A 20625-nucleotide genomic window follows, 5' to 3' on the forward strand; every position below is an offset into this window, starting at 1 on the left:
TTTAAAAAAGAAAAAAGAAAAAAAAGGGGGGAGGAAGGAAGAAAAATGGTCACCCAGAAGGCCCAGCTAGAAAGAGTGGCACCGTGTAAATACTCTAGGAGTCCCCTAAAGGGCGTGTCTGTGTCAGATTTCGGTCCATCACCCAATCCCCCCCCCACCCCGGCTTCCCCTGGGAGTGAGAGTCTGGCAGACTCTCAACTTCTGGCTGGGTCTTAAATTTCTGGGCTCAGATCAGAGTGAGGACTGAGGATAAGACTTGTTTGTAACCATGTTTTCTGATCCTCACCATTTCCCCCCTAACACTTGGGTTCTAGACTCTTTTCAGTTACTCTTCTTGGCGGACTTCCTTTTCTCTTTACCTCTTGCACACACTGGTGGGAGATGAGGAAAAAGCACAAAACACTCTTAAGCTGCTTTTTCCTAGTCATTTGAAGCCTAATTTTATAATAATAAACAAACCTGTGATAATCAATTGATACTCCCAACATAGTATCTCTTAGGTATCCAATGTAGGTAATAAACTTACATGTTATTAATTTACTATATTTGAGATAATAACACAGAGGCCCTCCCCTCGAAGGCCAATTGAAAAAAAAAATTCCCACTTACAGTTCGGGGAGATTCTCCAAAAAAATTACACCAGAGGGCGCTACGATCACACCGCCCCAGCTAAGCCTCCGGCTCTCCAACCTGGTAAACAAGTCTCCTCGGAACTAGTTTAAAAGTGGGGGGAGGGGAAAGGAGGTCAGGAAAAATACGGAACTAAGTCTAGGTATTGCCCAAGCAAGCATCCCGAGAACGTATCCCAGGGTTGTTTGTTTCCCATTAAAATCTGGCATGTGAACGTGAAGTAAACAGGGATTCAAATCAACTAATGGGATATAGGGTAGGGAGGCAGGATTGTGGAACCAGTTGAAGCTATCTCTGGGAAAAGTACCAATTAAAGGTCACACTCTGGTCCAAGCAATTTTTTTTTTTTTTTACCACAATGCTAAATTTCCTAAGCTTTTAAAAATAAGCTTCACGAATGTTCCAATCAATCTAGAGAACAAAGAGAGATCCACACATATATTAATAAGGAACAAGATTTATCTATGAAAATCCCAGATTCACGAAATAACAAAACTGGGGACAGATGATTAAATACGCAAAATGTTCTCCAAAGATTCCTTTAAAGAGAACCTAACATAGAGCATCCCCCCCACCTCCCGTCATCTAGTTATTCACAAAAAGTATATAGAATGCCCACCATGTGGAAGACACTGGGCAAGCCACCATGTAGGATTCCAAGGTAGACTGGCTGGTCCCCTCACTGATCTCTTTCCTCAGTGGGTACGAGAGGGATTGCAGTGTTGCAATGGAGGTGGGGGCCCAGGAATGTACCCACAGCAGCATGGGGCGACTGGACGGAGGGAAATGCAAAAGGCTCTCAAGGGAGTTACACCTGGGATCTGCATTTGGCTGTGAAATATTGCCCTAAGGTGACTTCAGCAAGCTATTACAGGTTATGGGCGCCTCAGCCTCCTCATCTTTCAGAATGATGGGCAGATCTGTTCCAGAAGTGCACAGCTTTAATTTTCTCAGTAGGACTTATTTCCCCATGTTCTTAGCTAAGATGAACTTAATTCCTCCCAGCTCCCCAGGTTCCTATTGGAGCCAAGATCTGGAGTAGGGATCAAGCCCAAAACTTCAATCATCACACACACTTTGGGAAATGGAGTGTTCCCTATATTCCAGTGATTTCAAGGGGCCTTCAACAAATCTCAGATTAGGCTAAAGAACAAATAGCTGAGACTTGAACTTTTAGTTTTCTAACCTGAGCTTAAGAATGTCAAACAATCGGTCTAGGGCCATACCATCCTGGACACACCCCATCTCGTTCAATCTGGGAAGCTCAGCAGGGTCGGGCCTGATTAGTACTTGGATGGGAGAACATCAAACCACCAGAAAAGATATAAAGAACAATTCTTCTGTGTTCACTGTTAGGTACTGAATTGAGGTAAAACCTGGTCTTTCCTTCTTTAATTATGGAGAGTGAAACTGGAAAGCTTGGCCAATGGTAGCTTCTCCCCAGAATTTGGTTTAAGAGTCATGACATCAACTTCCAAGGCTGTTTGTTTTGTTCTTTTTTTTTTTTTTTTTTTTAAGATTATACTATGGTCTATTCTTTGGGAAAGAACTGGTGTTAGTTTATTTAAAAAAAAAAAAAAAGCATAGTTTACAATTCTGGGTTGAGTTTCCAGGGTGTTCCTCAAGTCTGGGTCTCAGCTATGTTTCTTGAGCCTGAGCTAAGAGTTTTGTTGAATGCTTACTGAAATCATCCAAATAAAGGGAAAACTCCATTTCCCAAACTGCCTGTTACACTTGAAGGTTTTATTATGTTTGAGCCCTACCCTCAATCCTGTCATGATGAGTGCAAGACAACCACAGAGGTCCTGAGAAGGCACTTCCCAGATCACTAGATTAAGAACTTTACAGGGCTCCTAGGTGGCCCAGTTGGTTAATCATCTGCCTTTGGCTCGGGCTGTGATCCTGGGGTCCTGGGCTCTCTGCTCAGCGAGGAGCCTGCTTCTCCCTCTCCCTTTGCCTGCTGCTCTGTCTGCTTGGGTGCGCTCTCTCTCTCCTGCTGTCAAATAAATAAATAAATAAAAATCTTTAAGAACTTTACAACTTGCAAGTGAGAATCGGCCCTGTAGAAGAGAGAAAAAGAAATTGCGAGAAGAACTCACAGATAAAACCCACCCAAGACAAGGCCTTTATTACAGGTAGCAGGACAACACAGAAGGGATGTCCTCAGTGCTTTCTGCAGATTCTGAACAAAAAATGTTTACCTGTAATACTGCTCTCCCACTCCACTAACCTGTTGGACATAGCTACCCTACTCTAAGAGAGAAAAACCTGACTTCAAAGCACATGTCCTAGGACCCCCTATCGGCTCTGATAATCAGTGTACCAAGAGATGGAACAGCTCAACAGTTCATGCATGCTAATGCTCTTTTATGGAGAGGGTGGAAAATGGGGGCGAGTGGCAATTTAGGGAAGGGGGAAGACAACAAAGGGCCGCAGACACAGCAAAGTCCAACTGAATGGAACAGGCAGTCCTCCTTTTAACTTCTCTGAAAGTACAGTCTGGGTTGCTGGGGGTGAACCAGTTAGCTTCTTCTGCTTTTTCTTCCCCTCATACTCTTTAAAGCTTCCCTGATCAGTCCCCAAACTCATTTGGGCCCTAATTGGGCTGGTTTCAGTAACTATGGGGTTGACCAAGGACTAGGCCTCTTGTTCCCTCCTGAAAGACTCACTGGTCATGTGTTACAGTTTGTAACCCTCACAAAGTATGCCTCTGGTCACATGAATGGATCAAAGCAAATCCATTTGCATTCTCGGAAAAGCAGCTCAAAGCACGCGTTTTCTTGATGGTGCCGCTGTCATTTCTGTGGATCAACAAACATCACTTATTGAACACTCACTCTGGACACAATTGGGGAATAGAAAGATGAGTCAGTTGCTCAAGGAGGTGAAGATACCTAGCAAGTGAAGCAGATCCTCACACGGCAAAATAAAATACCAGAAGTTTTAAAAACTGCACTTGCTTCCTCCTATCCCATTTTCTATTATGTTTGCCCCGTGCATCTCAGACGCTGGTGGTGATGACTGCAGTAGAAGGCTCTGGTTTACGCTGAGGCAGTTGGGCATCTGAAAACTCCCATCTTTTATAAAATAAAAACATTACCTTTCCTCTCCCCCACTTCCCCTTGTCAACTCAAGACTGAGTCAGAAAGTTGTACTTCATGGGTTGTTATGGGGAAAGAAAGAATCCAATCTCTTTGGACTACCTTGACCCATAATAATTACAATTACTGTTTTCTAAGTTTACGATATGCATCTAGTGTATATGTTTATCAGATGGAATCCTTACAATATACAAAGTAACTCTTATCCCTATTCGATAGGCAAGAAAATGGTGGTTTCACGTGGCTAAGAAAGCTAACACAAAGCTGTAAGAAGTGAAGCCCAGATTTGAACCCTTGTTTGTACGACCTGAAGCCCAGCCTTTAACCACATCATAATACTTCAACATATAGCACCGAAACTTAAGATGGACTCTCTTACGTTTGCAAGGAACCTTTACCCAATGCAGAATGTCACCTGTCTGAAATATATCAAAATCCCTTTTGAGGTGAAAGCTGCATCTGTCACTTAAAAGCACTACAGTGTGAGACACTCTGGAATGGAAGGATGTTGACCAAAGAAGCCAAGTTCTGTGTGTGCGGTCACAGGCAATATTTCTTTTCCATATTTGTGGTACGAAAGATAACCACAAGAACAAACTTCTTCCCTTCCTCTTCCAAAGGCAATGAAGCCTGACTTGGTCTTCAAACAGAAAAATTTCCAAGTCTCAAATACTGGGGCTCCTGAAAGATGCAATAAAGACTAGACACTATCGGGTGTATTTCAGGCAATAAAAATAGATACTCAAGCAAGGGCACTGGTAGCAATGAAAATATCGTATGTGTGAGTGTGTTGTGTGTGTGTCTCTATATAGACATTGAGTTATTGTGCATCTGTTGACAAGCATCCACTTCAAGATTGTGTTCACATACACATTTTCTCAACCATCACAGCAAGGCTGAGAGGAGGTAGGGGTACTGATTCTAATTTTCCAGATTAAAAAGAAGGCACAATAAGTTACTTGGAAAGCAAAACAAAGCATTATTTTCCAAAAATTCTAAAATTTTGACGTACCCTGGGCTTCAAAGGGGGCATGCGAAGACCTCACTTTTCTTTCAGCTGCCCTTGGGAAACAGTTTGCACACAGAATTTCAAATGTGGTGGGCGGCTCTAAAGGTCCTCTCTCCAAAGGCTTTATTTGCAGATGAGGAAGCCTGGGCCCAGACAGTCGCTGAGAGACGTGTCTCGGGAGTGACAGAGGCGAAATCTGACAGGTCTCCTGACTGTTCCTATGCCGGCCAGGCTCCTCTCTATGGCAGGACCTAAGCACAGCATGTTAATTACTGATGTGAGAACGCAGACTGCCGTTCCCTTCCCCAGTCCCGCCGCGAGGGCGGGCGGGCGCGCCCCAGGCCCACCTCGGGCAGCCCCCTGGGTGCCCCGCCACCGCCCCGGCCGCGGCCCCGGCCGCCCCTTCCCGCACCGCGCCTCAAACCAGACGCGAGCGCCGAGGAGGTCTGGAGGTTCTCTAACAACAAAAGGCAAAATTTCGTTCCCGGGGATCAGAATGTCCTTAGGGAGCCGTGGGGTCTGCAGTACGACCTCGAAAAAGAGAGGCCTCTCCTGCAAAACTATCCAACCTGGAGGCGGCAGGGGTGGAGGCCGGGCGGTCTGTTGGGCGCCCCGCTCCGGCCCGGGGGTGGGGGCTGAGGTGGACGACCCCAGGCCCGCGGTCGGCCCGCAGAGGCGAGCGGCAGCCGGGGCAGGCGGGGTCCTTCCTGCCAGGAACTCGCCCGTCGGCGCGCCGCGGGCCAGCCCTTCCTCTGCTCCCCTCCCCCCGCACGCCCCCTCCCCCCGCCCCAGGCCCTTTCCCTTTCTTTCTTCCCCGGCCCTCGCGCCCCCTCCCCGACGGCGCCCGCACGACCGCTCGCCCAATGGCAGCCGGGCCCCGGCGCGCATCAGCCGATCCGCCCCGGCTCCCGGCCTCTGGGAGCCAATCAGGGCGCCGGGGGCGGCGCGGGCCGACGATAAAGAGTGCGGGGCTCCGAGCAGCCCCGCAGAGCCGAGAATGGGAGAAGAGTGGAGCCTGTGAGCCGCAGCACACCGGCCTACTCTCCTCGCCTCACCTCGCTCTCGAGGCCTGCCCGCCCTGCCGCTTGTTCGCCGCCCAGGTAAGCGCGCCGCCGGCCTGGGGGCTCGACGTGGTGCGCGCCGCCCCTGCAGCCCCCCAGCCCCCGAACCTCCCGAGCCCGGCCTGCGGGCCCCGTGGCTCGGGGCAGCCCCTTGCACCTCCTGCTCCTACGGTGCTCCTCTGCCCCCAAGCCCTCCGCGTGCTTTCGCCGTCCCCGGCTCCCGGAGGCTCTGGGCTGGCGATTGTGGGGTGCGCTGATCGCCAGGCTTGGAGGAGGGCGGGGAGTTGTTTTGATCTTTCTCTCGCTGCTCGCGGCCCTAAGCGCCGCCCCTGGAGGTCGCTCAGCGAGGCGAACGGTGGAGCCACTGCTCGGCCCAGCGCTCCCAGCTCGGCGGTGTTGTGTGTCTGCGGATGGAGTGGCTGGGTGGCCCCACGGGAGCCTCGCTCTCCTGCTCCGCGGTGGCGGGCCTTGGGGGATCGTCGTGGTCTTGAGGATCTCTAGACGCCTACACTGAGGCGAGTGGCCGTGAGCGTCGCTAGTACGGGCCGCTGCTGCGCGGGGTCCCGGGGGCCTTGCACTGTGACTGAACAATGGGGAGCCCGAGCTGCGGCTTGGCCAGCGGGCGCAGCGGGCGGAGAGGTCGGGCCGGGCCGAGGCAGCGGCGGTGCGCTGTCTCCCCGCCCCCCCCCCCCGCCCTGACTCCCCGACTCCCTCCCAGCCTCTGCCCTCGGAGGGTATGGCTCCTTCGGCCAGGCCTTGAGATCCGGACGGGGGCCCGAGGGGCGGGGCGCCGACTTTAGGGACATTTCGGTGGGAAAGGGCTACCCTCAAAGTGGATTATCCCAACTGCCCGGGGGGCGGGAAGCGGGGAACCTCCCCCAGCCGCAAATCCGCCAAGACCACAAACAACGAAGATGAAGACGACGTGGAGTCGCGGTCCTCGGAGTCCCCCTCCAACTGCTTCGGCTTCGTCGCCTACTCCATGAACTCCGGAGAGAAATCACGAGTCAAGATTAAGACCGTGACCCACCAGCCCTCGTATTCCTCCTCGTCCCGATGCGATCCCGAACGCTCCCTGACCCCCTCTCCGTCTCCGTCTCCCTCGCCCAGAAAGCTCCGGTGCATGGACCAGCGAGAGCCAGAGAACCAGGAGAGGCGCGAACGCACCTCCAAAAGGAGAAGGGCCAGGGAGGGCTACCCCAACGATCCGATTGACCTTCTGTGGCTGGGGTGAGTGAAGAGACAGGGAGGAAGACCCCGGAGCCGGCGACAGCTGCAGAAACAGCTAGGAAGTCCAGAATCCCATTTTTACCCTACATAAACTCAGGGCAATGGGTTACCAGCCGATAACCGTAGACTAGAATGTTGGCATCCAACTCATCTCACGGAAAAGAGCAGGAAGCCTGGAACTGAGGCATAAAGGGATAAAGTGTGGCTTGATGTTGTTGGTGTTAACAGGTTGGGGAGGAAGGCCAGAGACTGGGTTGTAGACTTTTTAGTGGGAGCTGAAGGGGTCAGGTGTTGTTCCTCCTGGCCTTTAAAGGCGGGGGTGGGGGAGGGTTGGGGGGCAGTGCGTGACCGAGACCTCTGCACGCCTGGTACGCAAAGGGATATGGAAAAGGACCGGTTCTGCAGTGCAGTGTGGGAGATCGGCCGGTGGAGGTTCTGCTCTTCCCCAAGGGAAGGGGTGAGGCTCCTGGAGGGAGAAGCAGTTCTGTTTTCAGCTGGGCAAACATGGACGGTTGCCCATAGAAACTTAGCCACTGTACTTCAGAAAGTTGCCCAAGTCGTTGGGGAACAAAGTGTTCCGTTTCCATCCACTCTGGGCCACTGAGCTGGGGGGTGGGGTACAACATTTCCTCTTGTGTTGGGTTTCTCTTCTTTCAGAGGTTTTGTGGCGGTGGCTTGCAGTTTTTAGCGTGCTTCAGCTTTTGAAAACCCAGATCTTTTTGTTAACAGAAGTGGGAATTTCCTCATTAAAGTTCTCTGGAATCTGAGAATGTCCGTTGCAAATGTAAATCTGCCTTCCTAAGTGAGAAGACCAATGGAAATGTTGGCAGTGTGCATCTTAGAATCCAATGTAGATCAGATCTTTTGATACCTTGGGGATTTGTAATGCCTGCCCTGCTCTCAGGAAGCCCATCAGCCTTTTGAATCTTCTGGCTGGCCCCCTTGTTTCTTCTTCCTACTGTCTCAGTGTGTGGGGTGCTTTTGGGAGAGGTGGAGGAATCTCCAAAAAGGGTTTTTCACAGAGGTGCTGGCTAGGATGCAAGGAAAAGACAAGACTGACCCAGACACCATAAGCAGCCAAGCTTTTCTGTGGCTGAATTTTACTTGTATTGGGAAAGAGCTACCTTCTGTAAACACTCTCTTTCTGAACTTCAGTGTTTTGCCCATAAAACACTATATAAAAAATAAAACACTTCCCCTACCCTGGCTACACTGAGAAAATAGAGCTTAGTCCTCACAAGGGTGGATTCTAGCTCGAGGAAGCCTAGAGGGAGATTTTTGTCTAATATAAAAACTTAAATCCCTCTGAAAGCAGCATGAGTTAACTATACCCTGGAGAGTGTGGCTTCCAAAGGGAGGGGACGACCTTCCCATTGTGACTTTTTGCTTTAATTGTCCTCACTGAGTCATTCCTGCAGAGGATCAGTTTGGAGTCAGTTATCATTGTTTGGTCGGTTCTTCTCCGCAGAACACCGTCCACCATGGCCACCTCCGCGAGCTCCCACCTGAACAAAGGCATCAAGCAGTTGTACATGTCCCTGCCTCAGGGTGAGAAAGTGCAAGCTATGTATATTTGGATTGACGGGACTGGAGAAGGATTACGTTGCAAGACCCGGACCTTGGACAGTGAGCCCAAGTGTATAGAAGGTGAGAGACCAAGCAGAGTGGGAGCCATGTGGGGGTGAGAGCAGCCTGAAACCAAGCCACTTTAGATTTAGATTTGGCCACTTTATTATTCTGTTTGTCAAGCTTTCCTAAGGCAGGGTTTCTCAGACTTGAGTCGACGTTAAGCTCCTCCACTGCATCAAAGCATAGCAACAATAGACCCCTTTATTTCAATAGAATCTTCCATGCAAGCCAGTATATTGAAGAAAAAAGATTGAAAGTCTAGTTGGGGCAGGAGGGGGGGCTGGAGACTTTGCTGACTTGGGCATCCCTGCTTAGTTGGCTCTAAGGCATCCATCCCCAAGATCCCGGTTTGAAAACCACTGCTCTACCCTGACTATGCTATCTGTTTCACAAACTCTTTGGATGCTGTTTCATGTTCCTATCAGTGAGGTTCTAGATGCAAAGCAGACTCTGTAAAGTGGTTTCTAAATAGGACTGGCCGTTCATTTGTTTCTAGTTGATTCTACTTTTGGAAATTCTTAAGCCACCTGATTGCTTATCACACTAGGAGCTCTTATATAAGTTGTGACCTTCAGTTTTCAGTCTAGAGCAAGCCATAGCCCTCCTCCTTCTGGAAGGGGACCAGAGAAGAAATATCACCTCTCACCTACTTTTCGGATGGCTTACTCTTTTGATAGTATTCACACTGGAGTGAATGCATGACCATAAAATAAAGTATATAGTGTGTACCTGCTGTGTAGCAGATCTTAGACAGGAATTGGGTGGGGGGGGTACAAGGTAAGAGTCTGGTCTCTCTGCCTTCAGAGAACTCATAGTCAGCTTGAGAGATGAAGAAACCCACCTTTAAAACATAATGGGGAAAGTGGATAAGTGATAATGGGAGCACCCCTGACTAAGTTATCCTGCTAGTTGTCCATTTCCTCATCTATAGAATAAGGACATAACTTGAGCTAGAACAGTCGCTAGATGCAGTGGGGAGATGAGTTAAAGAAGCAACACAGGTGGCCTAGTAGGGGAATCAGAATCTGTTTCTCCTATTCTCATTTTTTAAATGATGACTGATTTCCTGATTATGTCAGAATATTTCAGTTTGTCTCCTTGGTGTCTAGTAGATGGACTTAGGGAAGATACATCAGTTACTCTCAGGCTGTTTTTGTGACTGTCATTTTCTTAAGGAATTGATGCAGAGTGGTCTTACTTGCCTCTCACATAGGACATTAAAGCTATGTGCAGTTGTCAAGAATTTGCATATGAATAGCAGGAGTCCTGCATCTCTGACTTTCTGGAAAGAGTGTAGCTCTTTAGACATGGAAAGGTTAAGTAAGGGGCTGTACTCTTGCCTGAAAAGCTCTGCATTTTTAACTTAATTTTCCCTTTTCTTTTTCCCCCAGAGTTGCCTGAGTGGAATTTTGATGGCTCTAGTACCTTTCAGTCTGAAGGCTCCAACAGTGACATGTATCTTGTTCCTGCTGCCATGTTTCGGGACCCTTTCCGCAAGGACCCCAACAAGCTGGTGTTCTGTGAAGTCTTCAAGTACAACCGGAAGCCTGCAGGTGTGTATAGGATAGGTATGGCTCCTCAATCCATGAATGTTGTAAAGGGGAAGGACAGGAGATTTCCAAAATTGGTCCTGGGAACACTGGACTAGACTATCTCATGTCTCAGAACTGTTTTCAGGAGTCTGGGCGATTGGACATGGCATCTCCACTCCACATTTCCTCAGAGAGGTAGTGTGGTCCATCTACCCATAGTTTCCTATTGGTTGTATAAAACAACAGTGAATTCCTTTAAATCTATCTACCGGTAGAGTTCCCCATGACCCAGCCCTTCCCGCCTGCCTCTAGATTTAAAAAAACATGGATTCTGAAGTCGGAATGCTGGGTTTGAATTCTGGATCTGTCACTTAACCGGCTGCGAATCTTGGCAAGTTATTTATCCCCTGTTCTCAGTTTCCCTGATTTTAAAAGAGGGGAGGGGGACTAAAATCCATCTCCTGTCTGGGCTCACCGATAACCTACATGTACCTCAAGGTTCACTGTAACTGCATTTTTGGTTTTTGCCTGGTGTGGCCGTTGATCCGGATTCTCTGGCCGTTCATGTTTTTCTCTCAGTGGAAGTGCCCCCCCACCCTCCCCGCTATTTAGTCTCTTGCTACACTCTGCCAGTGTGAACTTGCAGCGAGTCACTTCGTGCCTGGACCTTAAGTGCCTTTGTTTTGAGAGGCAGTACCGTATTGTGGTAAAGGGCACGAGCTCTGAAGCCAAGGTAGCCATGGACTTCCCGGTTCTGCTACATGCCCTGTAAGCTGGGTAGGCCGCCTGGTGTCTCTGAGCTGAGCTGCAGTTTTTCCTTTGTAAAACTAGAGGCTTTAAAATACTTCCCTCAGGGTTGCTAGCAAGACTCTGCTGTGGGTTTTCCTTAATGCAGAGGTCTTAAAAATGTTTTTTTGGGACATAGTTAAGCAGCTGATAATAAGTATTTGTTTTAAAGTTCTTTTCTAGCTTAGAAATTGTTTCCAGTTGAGCTCATCTCATCTTAATATTTTACTTTTGTGCTAGCCGACTTAGCCCTTCATCTTCTCACCTGGAATGGGAGGCCCACAATAGACAAATGATTCTCTCAATGAAAATTGTAGGTTTGTCTCTAAATACTTGTGAAACTAGGGATAAGTCTGACAACTAAAAGCGGCTGTCTTGTGCGTAGAGAGTTTAAGTGCCTTGACATGTGGTACTTGGGAGGTGGCCAGCATGCCGATAAGGTGCAAACTTGCTCTGTTCTGGATCCATGGTCATGGGATTTGTTTGTCACCCAGGAGTCTCCCTATAGATGTATGATTACCGCTTCTCCCATTTCCTCCACTTAGGCTGATGGGACACAAAAAAGGTTTATTATTCTGTGTCAGTTCACCTTATAGTCCACACTTCAGCTTGTGGAATCTAAAGACCTTTTTCCCAGCAGCACTGGGATTCAGTGGATTTGCCCATATGTGTCTAATGGTACGTTGACTCTTTTTTTCTAGAGACCAATTTGAGGCATACCTGTAAACGGATAATGGACATGGTGAGCAATCAGCATCCTTGGTTCGGAATGGAGCAGGAATATACTCTCATGGGCACAGATGGGCACCCTTTTGGTTGGCCTTCCAATGGCTTCCCTGGGCCCCAAGGTAAGTCCCCCCGGTGAGATGTGAACCTCCCGTTCCCTAGTTGCTTCATTGCCAAGGAAAGACTCCCTCCCCAGAGCTGACAGTGACTCATTATGGATCAGAAAAGCTATGGGAATACCCTGAGGCTGGCTGAAATAATATGGTAAAGAACCCTCCCGTTACCCAGATCCGGACATGGATATTAAGACATTAACATGGAGGGGGAAACCCTTTGGGCTCCACTGAGGTTATGGTCAAGAGGAGCCCCCTGCATGCCACACCCCCACCTCCCAGTGAAGGTAGGCATAGTGATTCCAGAGAGCAAGTGTTGAGAGCTTTCTGATTTCTGACTTTTGTGGAAAGGGATTTTCTTGGTTTCCCATCTCTTGACCTCTCATCTTCATGCCTCTGCAGGTCCATACTACTGTGGCGTGGGGGCTGACAAAGCCTATGGCAGGGATATTGTGGAGGCTCACTACCGGGCCTGCTTGTACGCCGGCATCAAGATTGCTGGGACAAATGCTGAGGTCATGCCTGCCCAGGTAAATGACTTGTTCCTCTGTAGGACGTATGGGCCAGTGGGGACTTTTGCTGGCACCCCTCGTTTACCCCGAACTTAGGTGGGTTGGAATAGAGGTGAGAAAAGAGCAGGGTTTGGAGCTTGTGAAGTGGGGTAAGAAGTTGGCATTATTTTAAAGGCCAGGCGTGTTGTTCTCTCTAGTGGGAATTCCAGATAGGACCCTGTGAAGGAATCGACATGGGAGATCATCTCTGGGTGGCCCGTTTCATCTTGCATCGTGTGTGTGAAGACTTTGGAGTGATAGCAACCTTTGACCCTAAGCCCATTCCTGGGAACTGGAATGGTGCAGGCTGCCACACTAACTTCAGCACCAAGGCCATGCGAGAGGAGAATGGTCTGAAGTGAGTGCCTTCTCCTGATGGGGCCATCTTCCTTTCTTTGCCAGCATACTTGCCAAGGGTTGGATGTGTTGGGGCTACTAAGTAAGCCGGACTTCTCCATTTGTACCTTAGCTTTTAGCACTTGGCTTTGAAAGTTGTCTTCTAATTCTCTTGTTTGTTCCTGTTGGAAGAGTATCAAAACATACTCTAGCAACAGAATCCAAGGATAGCGATTGGAAAGGGATTGAACGCTAAGACCTAATTTAAACGTGTTTGAAAATCTTCGGTATGAAATAACTTAGTAACAGTAAAAGCATGTGAATGAACTTAGCCCTTCTGGGTGGGGCAGGGTCTTTGATTAGGGTCTTTTCATTCAACAAATACCATCTACTGAGCGACCAGCACCCTTGTGAGGCATTGGGTGGGACACACAGGGAAGAAGGCCGAGTTGCTGCCCTCATGGATTATTTGATCAGTGGGGACAATGTTCTGGTGAATTGTGAACCGTCTTTGAGAGACGGGTCCCTCTATTCTTAGCTCCATACTTCTGCCCCTGCCGTTGAAGGGCACATTTCCTAGTGCCAGGTTGGACCCTCATCTTTTCTCTTTCCTCTAGGTACATTGAGGAGTCCATCGAGAAACTGAGCAAGCGGCACCACTACCACATCCGAGCCTACGATCCCAAGGGGGGTCTGGATAACGCCCGGCGCCTAACTGGATTCCATGAAACATCCAACATCAACGACTTTTCTGCCGGCGTGGCCAACCGTGGTGCTAGCATCCGCATTCCCCGGACTGTCGGCCAGGAGAAGAAGGGTTACTTTGAAGACCGTCGCCCCTCTGCCAACTGTGACCCCTTTTCAGTGACAGAAGCCCTCATCCGCACATGTCTTCTCAACGAAACCGGCGATGAACCCTTCCAGTACAAAAACTAAGTGGACTAGACTTGCAGCCATCAAACCCCTCCTAATTCTCCATCTTGCCTCCACGTTTGCCCCTCTCTTGACTGTCCTAATAGCTGTAACTCAAAGGGCGGAATATCAAGGTCTTTTTTTTATTCCTCATGCCCAGGTTAATATCTCTTTGCTTTCTTTGGCCAGGATAGAGGGATCAGGTTCTTAATCTTTTTACAACCCGCCCCCCCCTTTTTTTCCCCTGTCACTGAGGCTGTCTAGTAAGTTAGTGGAGAGGGGGTGGGGAGACATAACCACTGTTTCCATTTAATCAGGTGTGTTTGTCCAATAGGCGTAGCTATCCGGACAGAGCGTAGTGTTTGTGAAGGGAGGGGGAGGGCTCTTTCTTCGAGGTAGCTGAGTGTTGGGGGACGGGGGGTTACTTACTCTGGGGTTAGGTTAGGATTTCCCCCTCTTGGTAGGAAGTTCCGCTTTGTGTAAGGTTATAACCAACTTTTTATTAAAAGTGAGACTTAGGAGAGAACCAGGCAGGAGAATGCACCTCTGTCCTGGTACAGTGCTCCCCTTAGCTGGGGCGAGATGGCCCTTCCCTGAAGACAAGCTCAGCAGAAGGATGGATTGACCTTCCTTAGAAGAAAAAGTTCTTACTGCTTGGTCCTCCATTTATAACACAGCAGAGTAGTATTTTTATATTTAAATGTAAAAACAAAAAAAATTATATATATGGGCGTGCAGATATGTGTGGTTTTTTTTTTTTTTTTTTCCTAAAGGAGGAGGAACATTCTGGGTCACTGGGAGCCAAATTCGAGGTGAACAGTCTGGTTGGAAAGAAGGATCTCCTATTGAGTGGGGGTGAGGGAGGCAGTGCTTACAAAGCTGGCTGTCTGGGGCTCTGCTGGTACCTCGCTGCCACTGTAGGGTCCGCTGTGCTCTGCGCACTCTTCCGGGGCGGGGGGGAGGGGGGATGGACACCAGTCAGGTAACAGGTGGAAGCACGTTGTGGAAGGAGCAGTCGCCAGAGCCCCGTGGCTTTGGTTTAATAAAAGACACACACGTCCACACAGGTTTAGAAATAAGAGTTGGCTGGTCAACTTGAGCATGTTACTGACAAGGGGGGTTATTGGGATTATTTTCTGGTGGGACTAGCATGTCACTAAAGCAGGCCTTTTGGTATATTAAAATTTTTTAAAAAGCAAAACCAGAAGTTTAGATTTTAATCCTGTTCGTAGGGTTTCTGAGCCTTTGTTTCTACAGAACCGCTTGTTTGCTTCAACTGTCTCCTTCTCATGTCCGCTCTGTGAGGAGGTGGGGACAGCCCTGGAGTCAGAACACCTGTCATTTTGTATCCTGGTGTCTATTCTCTGAGTGTGAGATTCTCCTTTCCTTTGTTAAGATTCCTGAGGAGTTACTTTTTCTTTTATAATAAAAAGCAAACCCCACCTTCGTCCCTACATTTTCCCTCCTGTGTCTGGCTGTTTTCGTGTTCACGTTGGCTGCAGCAGGCCAGCCGTGGCTTTCTCTTGCCATGACGACTTCTAATTGCCATGTACAGTATGTTCAGCGTTAGGTAGCTCCCATTGTAAACAGACTGTTTTAACTGCCCAGCGCAGCACTTATAAATCAACCTAACATAAGATCTCTTCTGACTTGGTTCTTTGTGTCTTACATCCCTATGTGCCTTTTGTTTTATGTCCTACCCAAAAAGGGGAATTTTTTTTTTTTTTAAGAGACAGAGGAAGCTCAAGTTTACTTGTTCTAGGAATTTTTAAAAATCTATCCTGAGTCACGTTGCCAACCAGCTCTTCCCTGTTCTTTGGGTGTTTGGAATCTCAGGATGAAGGCATATCCCGGCCCTAGAGTTTAGTAGGAGGGTACAAACCCCAACCCTCCCCTCCTTGTGCTCCAGACCTTGGCTTTGATCTACAATGCTGTAACATTGTCTTCAGCACCCCTCTGGCTTAATTTTATAGCAGCCAGAAATATTTCAAAGGCTTCTTAGTATCCCTACTGGTGTGTTTTTTGTTTTTTTTTTTTTATGGGGAAGATTTTTTTTTTTTAATATTTTATTTAATCATTTGGGACACAGAGATACAGAGAGCACACGTAGGGGGAGAGGCAGAGGGAGAAGAGGCTTCCCACAGAGCAGGGAGCCCGACATAGGGCTCGATCCCAGGACCCTGAGATCATGACCTGAGCCGAAGGCAGGCGCCCCTCCCTACTGGCCTTGATTTCATCCTTACCCACCTGCCAGTGGTTCTTCTAAACAGCACATGTTGACCCTGTGGCTACCCTGTTTGAATCCTTCCGAGGCTGGCTGTGTTCAGGGCCAGCTAGCCCAGATAGACCTTGGACGTGCCTTTCCTGGCACTAGCCCAATGAGCTGCTCAGGATTCTCCCAAAAGCTCCAGGTGACACCTCTGTGCCCTTGTTCTTGGTCATTTTACCTGGAAGTTAGTTCTCCCACCTCACCTGGTTTATTCCTACCTTAGTTCATGTCCATGCCAGGCCAGGTAAGAGCGCCCTTCTCCATAGTGCTGTGCATGTACCTCTAGCCAAAAGCACTAGTCATCCAACGCTTTAACCTCATGTGCCAGGTATTGTGTGCAATAGTAATTACTGTCTTTAAAAGGTACTGTCCTCTATCAGTTTGGAAGTAGGTGGGTCCTGTCACAGCAAACTGAGAGATCACCATTTTCTTCAGGCAAGTGTGTATTTTGCTCTAATTGTAACCAATCTTAGATACTCATGTTTTGTTTGTTTGCCTAGGAAGGTTGGCTCCCCACATTTTCAAAGTAGGATGATCTTACTGGTTTGCTGGGTATGATCCCAGTTTATATTGGTTATTTCAGCATGATTATTAAGAGTGCCCTCTGTCACTCAGCATTCTCCTGGTTTTGCTGATAAATTGTGGGGTGTTCTTTCTATTGAAGCTGTACTTCCCTCTTCCCAGCTGAAATTGGCTTCCCTTCTCTGGAGTACCCCTTGCAGTCCCTGGGGTTGGGGGAGGGGGGGAGGAGGAGGAGGAGATGTCATCTGCAGCACAAGCACGAGATCAAGGCAGTGGCCTGAGCAGAGTTCCCCAGCAAAGATTACATGAAAAGGAATTCTAAATTAATGTGATCAGACTTAGCTGGAAATGAGTTTATTTCCTTCTCTACCCTTGCACCTAGAATTAGCTTTGACCCACAGGTCGCAGGGCAATCCCCTTGTATTTCTAAGGTTTTTTTGTTTTTTGTTTTTTGTTGTTTTTTTTTATAGCTCATTTCACAGACACTGGGTTACCTGATAAGTTATCAGTGATAGATTAAGCAGAATGGCGGCCAAGCCTGCAGCCTTAAAGAGACAGGCCAGTGTTCACAAAAGGAGTTCTCCGTTTTAAACATGAAGTTTCCTTAATATCATCCTGCCAGTTACTGGCTAGGAACTAAATGATGGCACAGGCTAATAGAGGAATGTCAGGGAGCAAATGGAGGATTCCATGGCAGTCCTTGGATGGTCACATTGGGGCCATTTAACAAGCCGGATCTGTGCTCCTGGGTAGGATCACACAGGAGTATGGAAGTTCCTGAATACACTTGTGGCGCCAAGACTTCACCTATCTCACCACAGGCTTCTCTTAGCTAATTCTAGCTATTGCTCGGCCCTCACGCCAATAAAGTCAAGTCTAGAAAGTAACTTGCTATCCTAAAGAAAGCCCATCCCTCAACAGGACTTTTTGATTATAAACTTCAGGAAGGCAGGGGTCCTGGTTTTCTCAGCACTATATCCCAGTCCTGTCATGGTGCCTGAAGGACTTGCTTAATTAATTATTTTTAAGTATCCGTTTTGTGAATTCTAAGCCTTTGGCTCTATTGGTGACATCGAACCCATGAGGTCTCTAGTGGTCTGGGGGTGTTCTAACCCAGGTCATGGCACCGAAATTAAGTTCTGTTTTAGTGACCTTAAACGACGGCTGGCTTGGTTCACTCTGGCTGGAGTCAGGCTGCCAAGAGCCTTGTGTTGCTTTATGAGTAAGTGGCAATTCATTATGTAAGTCCAAAGGCGTCAGGTAAATTGCAACTGTAAACAGATTTGAGCTGAGGAGAGCCCTGCCGTTTTACAGCTTTCAGCTCAATCACCAACCACTCATTTAAGAAAATGTCATACTTGATTTTACGATATGCAGATAAACGCACATTCACATAGCCTGTGACAGGCATACACCATATTTGGACATGCATATATGTACACGTGAGACACGCAATACAGCCACCCTACATGAACCTGTTCCCCAAGATACAGCATCTTATGAAGGAGACAGGAACTTGGGAGTATCTCTTCTAGAAGGAGCCCACCCTCAGGAGAATTCACTGGGCTGATAAGCTGTCACTAGGAGCAGGCCGGCCAGCTGTAAGTCTTCAGGCATGATTCCGCCACCAGCCCTTTCTCTGCTTCATGGGTAGGAGATTTTCAGGCACTGTCAACTTAGAAGTATTTGTCTATGGTGCACTGCCCAGAGCCCTCTGATGTCAGGAGCTGTTGTCCTAGTGCCGCTTTACCGAGGAGTGTTGGTGTGGTTGCTACTGCCATTTCATGAGTTGTTTTCTGGGGGCCCTGGACCTCAGCAAATTGTCCTCTTCCTCATGGATCTCAGGTTGAGTTACTTGCATTGTCTTGAGATGGCCGCTTGTCTCAGTGTGCTCAGCTCCTGCACCGTATCTATGGCCTTGTCGGCAGACCCGTGCACTTCCCTCCAGCAGGCATGTGCTCACGAATCTAAACTCTGCCTGGAAGCCTTTCTGCGTTTGCCTTTCAGTAAAAGTTCAGAGTAACTTCTTCCTTGTAACTATTATACGTCTATTATATTGACATTAAATGGAGGAGGCATTCAAGATACCTCCAAAATTTGATAGGCACTATTTGGGGTATTTTGGTGCAAGCACATGAATGAAGGGATCAAATCAATGGAAATTGTTCTCTTTCTCTTATGCCCTCCTCTTCTTACAGGTAAAAGAATGTCATTGGCATCACCAAGCAATATGGGACTTCTGGGCCTATCGCTACGTATACTAGCTTACCCTCAAATGATTTTGCAAGCTGTTTCGATAACTCAAATAATGTTATGTATACAGAAGTACAGTTTTATATTGGTAGAGGGGAGAGAGGAGGATTGTTTTTTGTTTGGAAGAAATGAACGCTTGTCTCTGGGAAGGAATCTGTGATTTGTTAGGAACTAAGTTTAGAGAGACAGTACTGTAGGCGTATCTACTTCTCCAGGTCTTTCTTTAGAAGAGGTCATAAAATTAACACATTGGAATTCTCCCCAAAGAACCTACCACCAGACTCATTCCTAGATGGGCTTAGGATCCAGAACCGCCGACTTGGGAACATTTTTATATAACTATATTATGACCTAGCCCACTATAGGTACTTAGCCAAGTAAGCCTTCAGTAAATGTTTATTGAATTAGATAATTAGAGAAAAGTCACTACCAATATCACCGGCTAGGGGAAGTGGATAAAAGCCTGGGGCAGGGTAGGGGGCAGTTTATTCACAAGCATCACTCTTAGGTGCTAATGGCTTGTGTATGAGTTGCCCCACTGCTGCAGTTAATCCCAAAGTACCTGGTCCAGAAATATCTTCTCCCTCTTCCAAAATGCAGAGCCTTTTGGGGTGATCGCCCCAATTGCTATATCCTAGTAGCAGCTGAGTCTTCCAGGTTATTTTCTTCCCCTCAGGAAGGGATGAGATTCCTTCCCAGATTTAGAATTCTGTGCTATGAACCATCATCTCCAAAACTGAAATAAAGCAGTTCAGTCTTAAATTTGCTTTCTTGGAGGATAGGAGTGATCTTCCAGTTTATGATTACTTATTTGCCATCAGCGTTCTCAGCTGAACTCAGAAAGTCAGATATGTTAGAGAAGTCTGAAAGAAATGACCAAGCCATATCTTAATACAGCATTTCTTTGGGGAGAAAATTATGAGGTGACATTTTAGTATGAGTAGTAATAGGAATATTTAACATTTAATATTTAATATTCTTCCAGGTTAGAGAGAATCATTTCTCTGTTCAAAGACTCCAGCTTCATGTAGAGGCATCCTGAAGCTGGGTAGGAATCTTCCTTAGGTGGCTCGGCCCAGTGCTCTCCATCCCTGAGGGATGCCTATCATTTGAAAGCACCCTAAGTGTGTTATCTGGGATTGCATAACAAATTACCCCAAAATGTGGTTCCTTGAAACAGCAAATATTCGTGATTTCATATAGTTTCCTAGGGCCAGGAATCTGGGAGTGACTTAGCTGGATGGTTCTGCCTCAGAGTTTCTTTGGAGGTTGCAGTTAAACTGGCACGACTGCAACCCATGAAGATTTGATTAGAACTGCAGATCACGTTTCACATGACTGTTGGCGGGAGGGTTCAGTTCCTTGCCACCTGAACTTCTTCATAGCGCTGCTCAGGACATGTCTTGCCCCAGAGTGAATGAATCAAGAAAGCAAATCAGAGAGGGAGAGAGAAAGAGAGAGAAAAGAAGTATATGGAAGCCACAGTCTTTTTATAACCTAATCTTTTTTTTTTAAAGATTTTATTTATTTATTTATTTGAGAGAGAGAGAATGAGAGACAGAGAGCACGAGATGGAAGAGGGTCAGAGGGAGAAGCAGACTCCCCGCCGAGCAGGGAGCCCGATGCGGGACTCGATCCCGGGCCTCCAGGATCATGACCTGAGCCGAAGGCAGTCGCTCAACCAACCGAGCCACCCAGGCGCCCTTTATAACCTAATCTTAGAAGTGCTAGCCCATCACTTTTTGCCATACTCTATATGCTAGAAGGGAGTCACTAAATTCAGTCCACACTTAGAGGAAGGAAAAGCTCCACCTCTTGAGGAGATGTGTATCAAAGAATTTGTGGGTAAATTTTAAAATTCACCACAATGGACTCTTGCTCCCACCCTCCCTTGTCAACTTTGGCTCTGAGGCAGTAGTAAAGAGTCAACTTTTATCCTAGGGAGAAAGTCTTTTATTTAAGGTT

The 20625-nt window shown here is 47.7% G+C and overlaps 1 protein-coding gene across 2 annotated transcripts; it reads left to right on the forward strand.

Annotated features, from left to right (window-relative positions):
- The first annotated feature begins 5696 nt into the window (after positions 1-5696).
- GLUL (glutamate-ammonia ligase) lies at positions 5697-15253 on the forward strand. Of its 2 annotated transcripts, XM_025877456.2 has the most exons (8): positions 5722-5840; positions 6912-7031; positions 8500-8678; positions 10052-10213; positions 11680-11826; positions 12220-12347; positions 12527-12726; positions 13322-15253. In XM_025877456.2, exons 2-8 carry the CDS (start codon positions 6925-6927, stop codon positions 13638-13640), a joined length of 1242 nt encoding a protein of 413 aa, XP_025733241.1. In that variant the 5' UTR covers positions 5722-5840; positions 6912-6924; the 3' UTR covers positions 13641-15253. The 2 variants fall into 2 exon arrangements, with proteins under 2 accessions (XP_025733242.1, XP_025733241.1); XM_025877457.2 differs by lacking the exon at positions 6912-7031 and having other exon boundaries at positions 5697-5840.
- Positions 15254-20625: the final 5372 nt, after the last annotated feature.

Source organism: Callorhinus ursinus, unplaced genomic scaffold (genome assembly GCF_003265705.2).
Source record: "Callorhinus ursinus isolate GAN/ISIS: 27379988/994484 unplaced genomic scaffold, GSC_fseal_2.0 scaffold13, whole genome shotgun sequence".
In the NCBI taxonomy this organism is placed as follows: Eukaryota; Metazoa; Chordata; class Mammalia; order Carnivora; family Otariidae; genus Callorhinus; species Callorhinus ursinus.